General features: G+C 44.2%; 1 protein-coding gene across 4 annotated transcripts in view; it reads right to left on the bottom strand.

Annotated features, from left to right (window-relative positions):
* LOC137638531 (uncharacterized) overlaps positions 1-17,372 on the bottom strand; it is a 77,218-nt gene that overhangs the window by 40,044 nt on the left and 19,802 nt on the right. For all 4 annotated transcript variants that reach the window (XM_068370658.1, XM_068370659.1, XM_068370657.1 and 1 more), the window contains exons 3-5: positions 13,684-13,800; positions 9,886-9,990; positions 9,213-9,299 (exon numbers count right to left, since the gene is read on the bottom strand). In XM_068370658.1, the coding sequence (XP_068226759.1) occupies positions 9,213-9,299; positions 9,886-9,990; positions 13,684-13,800 (309 nt within the window). The remainder of the gene's footprint in view (positions 1-9,212; positions 9,300-9,885; positions 9,991-13,683; positions 13,801-17,372) is intronic.

Here is a 17,372-nt window from a genome sequence, read left to right on the forward strand (position 1 = left end):
CCCCCCATGTCCTCCTTGTGTTCCCAAATCGGCTGCAACTGAGGCCAAACTGCAGCTGTTCCCAGCGCTAACCTCTCGATTCCTGTACTGGCAAGAAAGAGAAGGTCTTGGGACATCAGACACAGAATGGAGACTCAAAATCTTGAATGAATCGGACCGAAGGGTCGGGACCCTCAGATTCTGAGTCTAGCCAACAACTCAGGAGCGAGCCTGAATGTTGCCTTCCCCTCTTCCTTAGAAAGGGGGGGAGTAGTAAGAGACCAAGAAGATTGCTTACACACTGGCCGTGGCCAGAGTGAGCAGAAGACCCAAGGCGGAATACAATCCGAGGCCTGTCGTAAAAGGGTCTTGAGAAGATCTCTTAAAGGACTAAAAGTCCGAGCCATGCTCCAAGTTGGAGGTCTTCCTCCGACTAGGGCAGGGACGATCGTAGCTTCGCATGAGCGAGAATAGATCCAGCGGGCAGGAAAAAGTTATTCCTTTAAGCCTGAAGGTCAGGGAAAGGCTGAGCGACAGGCTTCATTGCCAAGAGCGGAAAGGAGTTTCCTCCCGCCGAAAGGCAATAAGACCGTTATTGCTGGAGAAGAGGCCTCACGGGAAGAGGTATATCTCCCACGGCACCAACCACCTTAGACTCTTCACTTTGCCTGGGAGACCCCTGTGGATGACTATCGCAGATGACGCGACCTCCGTACCGCGACTGTAGCGGGTTGTCTCTTCTAGAGGAGGAAGCGTAGTGTCTCCAGGCATGAAGCCGAAGCGACGCCCCGGTTCGGGAGAGATGTCGCAGTGTGGTTGCTTGAGTAGTCTGCGCCGTGGGAGAAGCTCTCCCGGGAGTTCCGTCAGGGGAAGCAGAGGGTCCAGAAACCGTTCTGCGCATAGTCCCAGTGGAGCTCTCCCATTGAAAGGTTGACAGACAACCTGGTTTTGTTGAGACCCATTGTCCGCAGACAAAAAGGAGGGAAGACGCAGGCGTCGAAGTTGTCCCACCATCACCGGAATGCATCTTGCCAGAGTCTCGGGGTCTGAGACTGGGGGGAAAACTAGCGGAAGCTTGAGGTTCCAAGCTGTCGCGATCAGGTCCCCCAGATCAGCACTTGCTGGTTACCCAAGGTCAAAGACCCCTAGGTACACTCTCTCTATGAGGCTCTGCTTGGATAGTCTGAGAGAAACATTCCCCTGCCTGGAATGAGAGAGCCGATGGTGGAATTGAGAGAATCTCAATCATCCCGGTATCTCTACTGCAAGATGTGAAGGTGTGAAAATGCGTCCCCTGCTGGTTAGCATGAAGTCGACACGCAACGGGGCGACTTGGCAGGAGCGGTAGGACTGAAGAGGGGCCAGACTAAGGCCCTTAAGCCTGCCTGAATGATGGAGAGGTATCCTTCAGGTCTTGACCATAGGCCTGGACCGGAACATGCCCCCCCCCCTTTCCTTTGACGAGTCCGAGAACCGCATCAAGAATGTGGGGAAAGGACGAGAATATCCACTACCATCAAGAGGCTCCATAGGTCAACACCCATTGCAGGTTTAATAGTTCCGCTGGTCCCATAGGGCCAGGGAGTCCGGTTAAACATTGCCTGAAGCCACCGGAACTTGGATCGCCCCACATGGAACTTATCCTGAGGCGACCGTTCGGACTATAAACGGGTCAATGAGGAAAGAAGAACTAGGAAACGTTCCAAGGTAGGGCTGAAAACTCTGCTTGACTGAGAACAGGTACTGCGACTCTCCTCAGTCTTGCCACAGTCAACCGAAAGGAAGGCTCGGAGGATGTGGTAACAGAATCTGGCGTCCCCAGGTGGTCACCCATCCAAGTGCCGACGTTGCTTAACCTCGCTGGACGGACGAGAAGCGGGGTTTCCAACGTGGTAAGGCGGTTGACTCAATATCATGGCCAGATACTCCAGATGTTGAGGCAGAGGAAGAGAAGGCTCCAAGCAAAATACCATGAGCCCACACTCATGGTCAGCATTCGGAAGCTTTTCCCGGCGCTGAAGAAGGTCGAAACCCGAGCCTACCGGAGTTGACCAGCCCTCCAAACAGCAGAGGAGGCGGAAGTCTGCACCTGAGCGGCCAAGAGGAAGGCAGGGAGAGTTCTCTGGGGAAACAAACCTGCTATGCCACGGCGGGATAGCCACACTGCATCATAAGCAGGAATACTTGCAGTTTAGGCTGAATTCGACGAGCACCCTGGAAGATGGATGGAATGGAAACTGAAAGTACCCGTCCTTCCGATCCAGGGTTAAAGGAGTCCTGTCGCCTCGTTACCAGTCTGATCGATTCTGCTGGTCTACGCTGGCCGAAGTTTGTTCGACAAACTTGATCAGGGCTGAGAGGTCGACTATGGACATCCCCTCTCAGATCCTTCCTTACAAGAAAGGATCGACTGAGGGGGCCGGGGGTGAAGCCGTCGATGATCCTAAGGAAGACCTTCGCCTAAGGTATGGATCATTCTGCCCAACCGGGCAACTCTGCTGATGCTATGGCATAGAGGTTCAGAGACACTGAATTCGCTGACAGAGACGGCAGGCGCGATATCCTTGGCTACTCACAGAGATTGTGCGGGAATGGGCATCGGGAAGCTGTCATTCGGATGAGTAACCTTAAGCATCCTCCCAGCGAAAAAACCTGCAATCCTAGAGTTCGTGAACTCCTTTTAGGACTATGCCCCCCCGGGGGAGTCTCCCGTGCCATCTGTTCCTGACAGGAGGAAACTGCAATTGGACACCTTGTCCCAGTTGTCGTAGCCGATAACTTAGGCCGACGTGGTTGAAAGAAAAAGGGAGCTGGAGCCCTGCAGAGTCTGGAAGAAAGCGCCTTGGAGGAGTGAAACCGGAAGTCGATTTACTCCGCACAGCAGATGTTTAAGTCTCTGTCCTTGGGCAAAGACAAAACTCTTCTCAAGGATGGAAGGGTGTCTGAGGTCGTTGACCTCCACAGATGAGACACCCGAAGGAAGCCTTCAGTCAGTGCGTCCAGATGGTAAAACATCGAGCTTGTCCGCAAGTAGATACTTAACGACGAAAGGCCAAGGTGCCTGAGCTCGAGAGGAGGAAAGTACCCTTGATCTTCCTGTAGCTTCCTTGAACCAAACCTCGGGCCGTAACCGAGGAGGGAAAGAACCTGGTAAGCTCCCAGAGGAAGAGGTAAGCAGTCACCCCTTGTCCGATGGAGAAATCTTCAACGGAAAGCCCCCCCGCCAAAAATCCTTCCAGGGCGGGAGAAGGAGAGAGTACTCGTGCAGGAGAGGGGACCCTCGAGACCGACCTCTTGGGAACCAACTTCGCCCTGGGGGAAGTCACCACGAAGTCCACTCCTCTCTTTCTCTTCAGCGTAGGAGAGACAGCCGCTGGTTTGTTACCCTGGCCGGTGAGTGCTGGTTTCATAACCCTCATTAACGCCCGTGCCAGCGGATCAAACCATGTCTGCTGCTCCAAGGACACAGAGTCCGAAATCCTCGCTAAGGTGAAAGGGATCGGGCGATCCTTTGGAGAGGACACGACGGTTCCTGCCTGAAAAGAAGGTGGGAAGAATGCTGTACTGACCTGTCTTCGTCCTGCACTACCAACCTGTGCTTGGATGGAGGTGATCCCGAGTGCCGCCTAGGAGCACGCGTCCCTGCTGCTACCACCGGCTGTGGAATTCGCCGCGAACTATGGTCGCGCGAGGGCGAACGGTCGCGCAAAGGCGAATGGTCGCGCGGGCGCACAGGCGAGTGGTCGCGCGGGCGCGCAGGCGAGCGGTCGCGAGGGCGCGCAGGCGAGCGATCGCGCGGGCGCGCAGGCGAGCGATCGCGCGGGCGCGCAGGCGAGCGATCGCGCGGGCGCGCCGGCGAGCGATCGCGCGGGCGCGCAGGCGAGCGATCGCGCGGGCGCGCAGGGGAATGGGCGTGACGGCGAGGGATCGTGCTGCCGCGTAGGTGAAGAAGATCGCTGGCGGTAAGCGATGGCGAGCAGCATGTGTAGGTGAATGATCGCGTGATAGGGTGCGATGGTGATCAGCATCCGCAAGAGGGCGAGCGTTCAGGGTTGTGCGATGAGGAGCAGCATGCGTAAGCGGGCTATCGTGCAGGGTTGTGCGATGGCGAGCAGCATGCGCAGGTGAATGATCGCGTGAAAGGGTGCGATGGTGATCAGCATCTGCAGGAGGGCGATCGTTCAGGGTGGTGCGATGAGGAGCAGCATGCGTAAGCGGCCAATCGTTCAGGGTTGTGCGATGGCGAGCAGCATGCGCAGGTGAATGATCGCGTGAAAGGGTGCGATGGTGATCAGCATCTGCAGGAGGGCGATCGTTCAGGGTTGTGCGATGAGGAGCAGCATGCGTAAGCGGGCAATCGTTCAGGGTTGTGCGATGGCGAGCAGCATGCGCAGGTGAATGATCGCGTGAAAGGGTGCGATGGTGATCAGCATCTGCAGGAGGGCGATCGTTCAGGGTGGTGCGATGAGGAGCAGCATGCGTAAGCGGGCAATCGTTCAGGGTTGTGCGATGGCGAGCAGCATCTGCAGTTGAGGGTCGCGCGATGGCGGTCAGCATCTGCAGTTGAGGGTCGCGCGATGGCGGTCAGCATCTGCAGTTGAGGGTCGCGCGATGGCGGTCAGCATCTGCAGTTGAGGGTCGCGCGATGGCGGTCAGCATCTGCAGTTGAGGGTCGCGCGATGGCGGTCAGCATCTGCAGTTGAGGGTCGCGCGATGGCGGTCAGCATCTGCAGTTGAGGGTCGCGCGATGGCGATCAGCATCCGCAGTTGAGCTAGTAGCTGGCGAACCATGTTCCTTCAGAAGTGTTGGAGAACGTTGGCGTGCCAGCTGTAACACACGTGGGCGATCTGGAGATCGCTGGCGAGCTGATGATCGCTGACGAGCTGACGATCGCTGGCGAGCTGATGATCGCTGACGAGCTGACGATCGCTGGCGAGCTGATGATCGCTGACGAGCTGACGATCGCTGGCGAGCTGATGATCGCTGGCGAGCTGATGATCGCTGACGAGCTGATGATCGCTGACGAGCTGATGATCGCTGACGAGCAGAAGGCTACGCGTGGAAGCCTGCGCAAAGAAGAAGAGTCCTTGACCCCGACCTGAACCGAAGTTCTAGATCGCGAGGGCGAACGTGGGCGCACAGGGCACGTAACAGGAACCACAGGGAAGATCATCTTGAAAGCGCTGACGAACAGGAGAGCGCTGACGAACAGAAGGGCGCGCAGGGAAACCCTGACACGCAAGGGAAGAACCCCCGTGGGGGCAACCCTTTGCCCCGAAGGAATCGTTGTCCGCCGGGAGACTGATGTCCGTCGGAAGACCGCTGTCCGTCGGGAAGACCGTTGTCCGTCGGGAAGACCGTTGCCCGTCGGAAGACGAGATTAGACTGCTGTCCATCTGCACCAAGACGGAAGATCGAGAAAAAGAAGTTGTAGGCTGCAAACGGAGATTCAAAAAGGCGCCTCAAGCACCCTTATAGGGAGATGAGAGGCCCTTACGACGAGGCGGACGGAGGGCCTTACGGCGAGGGAGGCCAACAGCAACAGCAACAGAAGAAACCTCCGAAGAGGAGTCTCTATGAGTGTACTCTCTCGCGAACGAAAGAGAAACACTTCGTGGAAGAGACTGGTCAGCCAGTGACCTAAGAGGGGCAATCCTCCGAAGAGGAGCTCCTGCAGTTGCCCAGCCCCTTGAGCGAAACTGCAGGTGCGACCGCTCAGCACCAAGAGCATAGTCGCACGAAAAAAGGGCAAGAGAAGAACCCCCCAAAAGAGGAAAAGCTCAAGCCTGGACAGGAAAAAACTTCCCTCGGAAGGAAAGTTATCCGCCCAAGGAGGCAAGCCTCCTGACTGTTCTAAAATGAACTGGAGAGCTGTCCGTCGACACGGGAGTACTACCAGTAGAAGGAGACACGCCCCTGACGACAATACAAGGGGGGAGGCAGCAACAGCCGAATCCCCAGGACTCAACCAGACAGCTCACACCGTTGCTATATTACAGAAACGAACTAGATCGGTAACTGTAAAAAAATAAAACAAATAATATTAGTACACATTCATTCCCCCGGGAAGGCTCCGAAGAGGAATCCCGAGGAAAAGGAACAAGAATTACACAACAGGCACGTGCCCTCACAACCACTTACACTCGCGGAAGGAGAGCTGTAACCAAAACAGAATTATAACAATTATAATTATGTAACTATGTAATTAAGTAATTTAAAAATGAATGAACACTAAAGAAAAAACGAAAACCCCGAAAGGAATCGTTCTACAAGCTGAAAAATTAACAACTACAATTAGATTCATAAACTAATTGAGACAAAATGTACGGCGTAGCAACCCCACCCACACGGGAAGGAAGCTACAAGGGCGTAGTAAAACATAGTAAAAGGGTGAACGACCTCAAGAGAGAGAGAGAGAGAAAGACCGAAGTCAAACTCGATCGCAACCCATAAAATTAGGCCGTGGTGGCCTAACTGCCGAGGCCTCCACGTAGATATCGTACACTACACACACACATCTGAAAAGGAAACTTACTTATTTCTATACTCAAATATATATACAAACATGAAAACATGTTTACATATATATTGAGTAAAAGAAAAGTAAGCGATTAAGTAAAGACAAAACAGACAATGGCTGCCAAGCGAGGACCAAGACAGAGACGTCTGTCACAGTCCGAGCCAAAAGTGAAAGTGAGTATTCACCTGTGTGTGAGGGGGAGGAGGGGTAGCTAGCTACCACTCCCCTACCCCCCCGCTAACTAGCGCGGGGGTAATACACCCTCGTTAAATTCTAATGGCTCGCCATTTCAGCTACGCTAAAAGTAATACCCTTTGTAAATAGCGTGGTTTGTATTTCGGTTACGGAACAAATCCTATTTAAGGATAAAATTCCACATCAACAATGAAATCAACTGTTAACTGTGCGAGTCCAGCTGACAAAATGTAAACAGAAATGTGGTTACGTTCTCGGCAATCTTTATCTTTCTCCAACCTTACGATAATTGTAATGGTAGTGTTAATGATGGTATATTAAAGCATTATTTTTGTTTAGTACAGTATATTTAAAAGCCTTATTTTTCCCTCTGGGCGTTCAAGGTTTTCACGAGTAGACTGGGTTCGTTTATCGGCAGTGAATAGCCTAAACTTCGGTAACGAGTCGTCAATATTTTGTCATATTTTAAACAGTATACATTTGATTTGCAAACATTGGTTTTGTAGAGTAGACGGTAAAATAAAATCGAGAGAGAGAGAGAGAGAGAGAGAGAGAGAGAGAGAGAGAGAGAGAGAGAGAGAGATTTGATGGCAGAAATCTCTCTCTCTCTCTCTCTCTCTCTCTCTCTCTCTCTCTCTCCGTAAGAAATAAAACCATAGTTCACATATGGCAACTTGAGTTTAAGAATGAAATTAACATGAATATTGTTAGTTGTGGCGATCAATTCCTCGCTTCAGGGGGTACACGAAACAAAAACACGACATTCAATTACAACAGCTGATTCTCTCTCTCTCTCTCTCTCTCTCTCTCTCTCTCTCTCTCTCTCTCTCTCTCTCTCTCTCTCTCTCGTTATATAATACTTACAAATAGATGAAGAAACCAAAATCGGTTTTCTTGAAGTGTCAATTAAATACAAAACGAAAAAATTATACCGTGTATACATCCATTTCAATCATAGCTTAAAATACGGTAACCGATTTCGTCCGCAAACCACTATTTTTTAGGAAACACCATTCTATTCCAGAAAATTTTTACTCTTTAAATGTCAATTGCGCTATAATAAAACATGTACTTATGTTGTTAAATTTCGGGTGTGTTTTAAAAATCGAGTATTGCTAACTTATTTTTGTTTTACTTTTGGCTGTGATCACATCAGCTGATATCTAGCTTCCGCGCGAATACAATAACAAAGAATTGTTTACACCATTTCTTAACTTATTCAAACCATCTATACAGTTAATATTACATAAACACCAATGTGTTATAACCTATCATATTTATTGTTTAGTACTTTAAAACCATCTCTCTCTCTCTCTCTCTCTCTCTCTCTCTCTCTCTCTCTCTCATCGAACGTTATAGCGGTAACCTAATTGTTCGGTGACTTTAAAAATAGGCCTAGTACTTTCTTCTTTTACCTTTTTTGCATATGGATCCATAATTGAGGTGGGTACAAGTTGACTTATAACTGAAGTTAGGAAAAGTATTTTGGATATGGAAAGGACAATTATCTTTCGTAACAGTTTAGAATTATCGTAAGTTATCACTCTGTCATTAGCGGCAGTTTGCTATTGTGGATTAAACGCATAAGGAAAAAAAAATTTCCAGCTTTGCTACGAATTTAGGAATTTATATGGATACGGTAAGTAAAATATTTGTAATAACATAATGTTTACTAAATGTTTGTAATATCATTAGTTATGACTTAGATCATGTGTGTTTAATGCATTCGTTTGTTTATTATGATCGAAGATGGAGCGTAAACAAATGGAAGGTTTCCGTTTCAGGCGGCATCATAAAGAAAAACATTTCATAAATGGCATTCATTTCATTTATTTGAAAGTTCTAATAAAAAATAATTAGAACATTGGTAATAACAAATTCAACATATAATCTATACTTGGTAAAATTGCTGTCAATTCAAAAACACAGATGTATAAATGCGTCTGTTTCTTCGTTGTGATCAGAGATAAACGTAAACAAAATATTGGTTGTCGTTTTCTATTGTGCTTTTTGGCGTGTTTAGGAAACGCATGATATAAAATCGCCTTTATTTTGATAATTCTGGATTTTCAATCATACAACAAGCTAGTCTATAGAGTGATGGTTTTGCTATTCACCAGTTGTATTATACAATAGATATGACAAACATTAAAATTTGTCTGTATTTTGGGTTGTGTTATAACGGGAAATATATGGTGTTTACACCTATCCTGGATGTAATTTTAACCATTTTTCAAGTTATTAGAACTTTAAAGTATATTAAATGTTTTATTTATTTACAAGAACAATTTGATATTATAAAGAAATACAGTATAGTACAAAGAAAGTATTGGAAATGGGTAGTAAACACATTTGAATAGGCAAATTGCTGGTTGCCATGGCCGCAATGGAATTATTTCTGTTAGTTGTGTGTTTCGAAATTCGCGATTTTCCATTTACACGAGGTCATTAATCGACCAAATTCTCGCATAATTCGGGACCCTACTGTATATAATAGAAAATGTCACTTTCACTTACCTCCATAACTCTTCCTGTGATACCTAGCATAGTGCTAGCCTCTTGAAAAGGCAGGTCCTTGCTTTCTGAGGCAGCTCTGATTCGTCCCTTAGTAAAAGTACACAAGCGTTAATTAAATAATTTTCTCTAATATGGCACATTTCAAATTTGAATGTTGTAAGAGGACAAATAAATGCAGCATGAGTAAAGCAGCAGCCATTCTAAAAATGTTATAAAGATATTCAACATCCTTTGGAAACAAAATAAATCAATATGGTACTGCACTTGATAAAATAATAGGTAAATTTCTAAATATTGTTACAATATTGCAGCTACTATATGTACATAAAATTAAAATGTTATTAACAATAGAAATATTAATGTGGATATAACTCTTATAATGCAGTTACTCTAGTCAAGTGTATGGCCTTCTAATTGTTGGACTTGTGAAATTGCTTCTTGAAAGCAAAATCCCATGAACCTCAAATACATACAATACTTAGTAACTCCCTGAAAACATGAAAGTTCTTGAACTGGTGTACAATACAGTACATTACCTTATCAAAGTACTGAATTACTGTAAAAGAATTTTTGACTAAGCTTAAAAAAAAAAAGTGCCAGTGATGACCCTATGGAAAAAAAAAAATCAATCATAACTGAAATTTCATCAAAACTAGGTACTGGTTACACTTACCATTGTGGTAAACATGGCTTTGCTAAGATTATTTTGATGAGAATGTATGTCATTCAACTTCCGTTCCAGCAGTACTCTTCTTTTGTTGAAGGCTTCACATAATTCCTGAAATCCAAAACAAAATATTAAAAACTAGACTACTTTACTAAACAATATAAAATGACAATATTTAAGTAATCATTTGCATTTTTCCTGTCTATAATAACACAAGTTCTTTAATATGGATATATTTAAGCCAGCAGCAGAAATATACCTGTATTTAAGAGTTTCTTCTATATAGGAAAACTTTTTATTTTTCCTTTTATTTAAGAGTATTTTCTAGGAAATGGTCATTGAAGCCTAGTAACTCTGTTCAGTAAATAAGTTTAGTTGCTTCTCCCTTCAAAATCAGGACTATAAAGGGATGGCCGAGGTGAAATTTTGATTAAAGATTTTATCGTATATTTCCCCACATAAGACGACCCTTAAATCCTAAAATTCACCCTCGAAAATTGCAGGTCGTCTTACATAACCGATATGAAAATCATATATTGAATTCCAAGTGAGGTTTATTAAGAGGCTAACCTAGGCCTCAGTACTATAACCAAAAAATAAAGGTAACCAAACCATATTTACCAAGTATATTATTGGCACATGTTCATGTTCTCTAGTCTTGGGTAGTGCCATAGCCTCTGTACCATGGTCTTCCACTATCTTGCGTTAGAGTTCTCTTGCTTGAGGGTACACTCGGGCACACTATTCTATCTAATTTCTCTTCCTCATGTTTTGTTAAAGTTTTTATAGTTTATATAAGAGAAATTTATTTTAGTATTCTTAAAATATTTATTTTTTCCTTGTTTCCTTTCCTTACTGGGCTATTTCCCTGTTGGAGCCCCTGGGCTTATAGCATTCTGCTTTTCCAACTAGGGTTGTAGCTTAGCAATTAATAATAATAATAATAATAAACAGTCTACTTCATGAAATATTCCATATCAACAATGAAATCAACTTTTATCTAAGAGTGCAGCTGACAAAATATAAACATTGCATTCTCAGCGACCTTTATCTTTCTTTCATAACCTTTCAATAATTTTAATGGTAACGTTAATGACGGTACAGTAGTCATAGAATCTAGATTAGTATATTTATTTTTCATTAAAAATCCACCATGATTCAAATTATCCACAGTCATTCTTCAATCTCCCACCACCTTCTCGAACATTCTAGTGGACGCACAATTATTTGATTCCTTGGCTGCTTGTTTAACTTTTAATTCAAAACTAGCCTCATACTTCCTTCTTTTTGCTGATGGTTCCATAACTGATGTGGGTGAACATTGTTAAGAAACTAAACTAACTTACAACTGAAGTTAGGAAAAATATTTGGAAATGGAATGTAAAATTATCATTTGTAACAGCTTAAAATAATCATAAGACCGTAAAATCATCATACTGTCACTAATGGTAGTTTATTATTGTTGACTAAATGCAAACCAAATGATTTTCCTGTTATGTGATGTGTAAAAATTTCTAAGGATATGGTAATTATATTTTTGTTAACATCATTATTACTAAAAGCTCATAGTATCATCAGTTGCTTGGATATGTAAATGCGTTTGTTCATTTGCTATGATCGGTGATGAAACAGACAAAAAAATGGTTTCCGTTGGAAGCACAGCGTTAGGATAAGCACGATATAAATTCAACGTTATTAAATTTATTTTGGATTCCTAAGGATACAGCAAAAGCTAGCCTATATTCCAATGGTTTTTTAACTCACCAGTCATCTTACATAAGAGATATGACCTAAATTCATTAATATTTGCCCTAATTTTCAACCTCGTTTTATCTAAAGGTTGTCTTGTATGTGAAAATAGATAGTACAGTATATTCATTACATATGAATGATAATTGTAGGCTTATGATATGTGTGGTGAGTTTCAATGCTTGTACTATATATCATTACTGGGGTATTTGAGGATTGTCAAACTCCCCTGTAGAACTGTATCAGTGTTAAGATGCAGGGTTATTTTTGCTAGAGCATTTTTCAGAAGTCGTTGTCTTACGACACGAAAAATGCTGTACCTTCGCTAGGGGAAGGCGATACTTTTCCTTGTTACGATACAAGTCCAGAGCAAAAGCTGGCGTCTCCTCCCACCGCAACCCAAATTCCTTGAGAGAAACCAGCCCTAAAGGAACCAGAAGGCATAGCAGCTCAGAAACTGAAAGCAGAAAAGAAGCTAAAGTGTTTCTTAGGCATCAGTTTGAGCATTGTCAAATCCAAAGCTAAAAAATCTGTTAGCCTTCTTTTTCCTCTTCTTCCTGAACAACATCATTCCATCTCAGGCATAATGTACATGGACATGAGCACTTTTATCAATCCAATGGCACTAACACAAAACCAACAGGCCTTCTTTTGTGAGAACTTCAAGAGTCTTAAGCCACAAGAGATAACACAGGATCAGAGGCAGTACCAGACACTGGGAACACTTGTGTCCTTAGCTAAAGTAAGGTGGTCCAGGAAGACGCCAAAGAAACGATCAACTGCAGTACCCAAGAGAGGCTACATATTACTAAGGTATTCCTAGTCTCTGGGATTATACAGGGAGCAAGTCCACAAGGGGCACGAAATCACCATGCTCAAGTAGAGGTCTTGCCTATAAAGAACTTGGCACAAATTCCCTACACAAACGTGTGTTCTCAGCATGTGCACCTGGAGATTTATGCATAAGGTATGCATGCTAATTATCTTTCTCCTCATGTGTACTTCCCTCAGATCGAGAGGCTAGAGGAGTACACAGAGGACATCAAACAGAATTGGTCTGAGGAGTAGGAAGGAATACTGTATATCAAAGTGGTTTGTTAGAATCCAATAGCACAAAAAACTTAGCTTACCTTCTCTTCTACCTAAAATCTTTCCCATTGGGGAGGCGACCAGAATGATCTTTCAGAGCAGGGTGGAGCAAGGCTAAACACAAGATCCTTAAAACAGAACATTACATGTGTTTCAATAGACAAAGCAGACATAAAATGCCCATACAACCTATCTTTCCTCTAAACAGTTTTGCTGATTACTAGCTCTTTTCACAAGAGCAGAATCACTGATAAATAACAAAAGAAAAGTCATCAAAATAAGCAAACTCATCGACAATTATACCAAGGTGAAAGCTTAAAAAGTGAGACAGTTGGGGAAGAGTGCTGAGCAAGACATCTACTCACGATAAAGGAAAAGTAGCTGAACTGTGTCAGGCAGATGAGTGGGACCCTCTGATCACCTATTCGACAACTGTTAACGAGTTTGCTACCAAACTTACACAAATTTTTCCCGCTCACACTGGAAGAGGCTTCTTAAAATAAAGGATGATGGTTTGTATTCGCAACGGTACTTTAATGATGGAATGCTACAAACCATAAGGATATCTACCTCTTATAGGATACTTTATAACAACTTAAAATACAAAATCTCATAAATAAGCATAAAAACTCTTAACAAAATCAAGACCAAGGACAAGCAAAAAATAGTTAATAATTAAATTCTTAAACAATTGATTATCAATATGGAAGTGATAAGTATGTTAAGTTAAGCCACTGGTTTTCCTGTTGAATCTAGGGATTTCATAACAAAGTCCAGAAAAAAATTCTATTTCATTGTACATTCAATAATAATAAAGATTAATTTATTTTAGTGTTTTAGCTAAATAGCTTTCAAGAGCAGATAAAAGGTAATTAAAAAAATATATTTCTTGGTATCTTAATCTTGACCTCGATTAACCAAAAATCAATATAAAGGAGTGTATAACAGTAAACATTTCTATACAACCTTCTGAAACTGGTCTTCCCAAATTTCCAAATATGACAAAGCTTTCCTGAATTCCTCACGGATTTCTTGGCGAGCTATTGACTCGGCCCGTGTTAGATTAGCTCCCCATTCTGATCTCTGCAAATGAAAGAGGTTAAATTTTAGAAACTTTTGAGAGAGATTTTTCTCATGCAAGGAATACTGTAATACAAAAACTGAATCTACATATTCTGAGTAAGTAAGCATTACATAGATTTCCATCTGCACTTGATATTTTGGTGTTAATAAAAGTTATACAGCACATCTTAACTTCTTGACATCAAAATAAAGAAATTTTAAAATTCCTACAATATCTTTACATTATAAAAGCCAATTTTCTAAACAAAATTCATCATTCTGACACTTATATATTAATATTCATATAGGATTCAAGAGTCAGCTTTCTGGAGTGAGCAGTGGATACAAGTTACTTTCTTGACATGAACAGCTTGATCCTGAGTTGACACCTTAACCACCTATGTCAACACTGTGACAGCACTAAAAAATACTTACATACCTCAGTTTGCTACTGACCTCACTAGATTGCGGGGTGGTGATGGGAAATCTACAAATATTGGGTTAGTATTGAAGTAAAATAACGATGATTGTGAAAAATGTTATTTTGATTATAAAATAAATTTTTGAATATACTTACCCGGTGATTATATAGCTGCAACTCTGTTGCTTGACAGACAACTCTACGGAAAAACTCGCCAGCGATCGCTACACAGGTTGCGGGTGTGCCCAACAGCGCCATCTGTCGACCAGATACCCAGCTCTCAATGTAAACAAAGACTCAATTTTCTCCTCGTCCCACTGCGTCTCTATTGGGTAGGAAGGGAGGGTCATTTAATTTATAATCACCGGGTAAGTATATTCAAAAATTTATTTTATAATCAAAATAACATTTTTCAATATTTAACTTAGCAGGTGATTATATAGCTGATTCACACCCAGGATGGTGGGTAGAGACCAGTAATATATGTTTACACTTTTATGAGCTAAGAGTTTTTTATTTCATTTTAGAAGTTATCAAAATAACAAAAACAAAATAAATAGGTACCTGGTAAGGAAGTCGACTTGAACAATTACTCTGCCTTTTAAGTACGTCTTCCTTACGGAGCCTCGCGATCCTCTTAGGATGCTGATCGACCCCTAGGATCTGAAGTATCAAGGGTTGCAACCCATACAACATGACCTCATCAAACCCCTAATCTAGGCGCTCTCAAGAAATGACTTTGACCACCCGCCAAATCAACCAGGATGCGAAAGGCTTCCTAGCCTTCCGGACAACCCATAAAAAAACAACATTTCAAGAGACAGATTAAAAGGATAAGGAATTAGGGAATTGTAGTGGTTGAGCCCTCACCCACTACTGCACTCGCTGCTACGAATGGTCCCAGTGTGTAGCAGTTCTTGTAAAGAGACTGGACATCTTTCAAGTAAAATGACGCGAACACTGACTTGCTTCTCCAATAGGTTGCGTCCATTATACTTTGCAGAGATATATTTTGCTTAAAGGCCACGGAAGTTGTTACAGCTCTAACTTCGTGCGTCTTCACCTTAAGCAAAGTTCGGTCTCCCTCACTCAGATGTGAATGAGCTTCTCGTATTAACAATCTGATAAAGTCTGACCAAGCATTCTTTGACATAGGCAAGGATGGTTTCTTAACTGAACACCATAAAGCTTCAGATTGGCCTTGTAAAGGTTTAGTACGCTTTAAATAGAACTTAAGAGCTCTAACAGGGCATAAGACTCTTTCTAGTTCATTGCCTACGATCTCCGATAAGCTGGGGATATCGAAAGATTTAGGCCAAGGCCGAGAAGGCAGCTCATTTTTGGCTAGAAAACCAAGTTGTAGCGAACAAGTGGCTTTTTCTGACGAAAATCCGATGTTCTTGCTGAAGGCATGAATCTCACTGACTCTTTTAGCCGAGGCTAAGCATACCAGGAAAAGAGTCTTAAGAGTGAGATCTTTCAGGGAGGCTGATTGTAACGGCTCCAACCTGTCTGACATGAAGAATCTTAGTACCACGTCTAAATTCCATCCAGGGGTAGCCAAACGACGCTCCTTGGTGGTCTCAAAAGACTTAAGGAGGTCTTGCAGATCTTTATGTTTGGAAAGATCTAAGCCTCTATGCCGGAAGACCGATGCCAACATGCTTCTGTAGCCCTTGATAGTGGGAGCTGAAAGGGATCGTCCTTTTCTCAGGTATAAGAGAAAAACAGCTATTTGAGCTACAGAGGTACTGGTCGAGGATACAGAAACTGACTTGCACCAGTCTCGGAAGACTTCCCACTTCGATTGGTAGACTCTAATGGAAGACGCTCTCCTTGCTCTAGCAATCGCACTGGCTGCTTCCTTCGAAAAGCCTCTAGCTCTCGAGAGTCTTTCGATAGTCTGAAGGCAGTCAGACGAAGAGCGTGGAGGCTTTGGAGTACCTTCTTTACGTGTGGCTGAAGTAGAAGGTCTACCCTTAGAGGAAGACTACTGGGAACGTCTACTAACCATCGAAGTATCTCGGTGAACCATTCTCTCGCGGGCCAGAGGGAAGCAACTAACGTCAACCTTGTCCCTTCGTGAGAGGCGAACTTCTGCAGTACCTTGTTGACAATCTTGAACGGTGGGAATGTGTAGAGATCCAGATGTGACCAATCTAGGAGGAAAGCATCTATATGTATTGCTGCTGGGTCCGGGACTGGAGAGCAATAGATTGGAAGCCTCTTGGTCAGCGAGGTTGCAAAGAGATCTATGGATGGTTTTACCCCAAGTGGCCCAAAGTCTCTTGCACACATCCTTGTGGAGGGTCCATTCGGTTGGAATTACTTGCCCTTTCCGACTGAGACAATCTGCTATGACGTTCAAGTCGCCTTGGATAAACCTCGTTACTAGGGATATGTCTTGACCTTTTGACCAGATGAGCAGGTCCCTTGCGATCTCGTACAACGTCAGTGAGTGGGTACCTCCTTGTTTGGAGATGTACGCCAAGGCCGTGGTGATGTCCGAGTTAACTTCCACCACTTTGCCTCGAAGGAGAGACTGCCAACAGCTCCTTGCAGTTGATATGCATGCTCCTCTGACTCGAGTTCCACAGTCCTGAGCATTCCCGACCGTCTAGTGTCGCGCCCCAGCCCACGTCCGATGCGTCCGAGAAGAGAACGTGGTTGGGAGTCTGAACAGCCAGGGGAAGACCCTCTCTTAGGTTGATATTGTCCTTCCACCAAGTCAGACAAGACTTTATCTTTTCGGAAACCGGGATCGAGACCGCTTCTAGCGTCTTGTCCTTTTTCCAGTGAAAAGCTAGATGGTATTGAAGAGGACGGAGGTGTAGTCTTCCTAGTGACACAAATTGTTCCACGGATGACAGCGTCCCTACCAGACTCATCCACAGCCTGACTGAGCAGCGTTCCTTCTTCAGCATCTTCTGGATGGATAGCAGGGCTTGATCTATTCTGGGGGCTGATCGTCTTGTTGTTCAGCAACGTCCTCATCAGAGGGTTCCTCATCCGAAAACTGATGAGGAAACGGCAACGGAGTGGGCAACGTCTGGCTTGCTGAGTCCGGTCGCACTGGTGCATGCGTGACGGAGCCGGACGCAACATCATGGAACTGCTGCACAGTCTGTGAACTGTCAACAACCATGGGTGCGCGAGGAAGCACAGCGTCAAC

This window comes from Palaemon carinicauda, chromosome 3 (genome assembly GCF_036898095.1).
Source record: "Palaemon carinicauda isolate YSFRI2023 chromosome 3, ASM3689809v2, whole genome shotgun sequence".
Classification (NCBI taxonomy): Eukaryota; Metazoa; Arthropoda; class Malacostraca; order Decapoda; family Palaemonidae; genus Palaemon; species Palaemon carinicauda.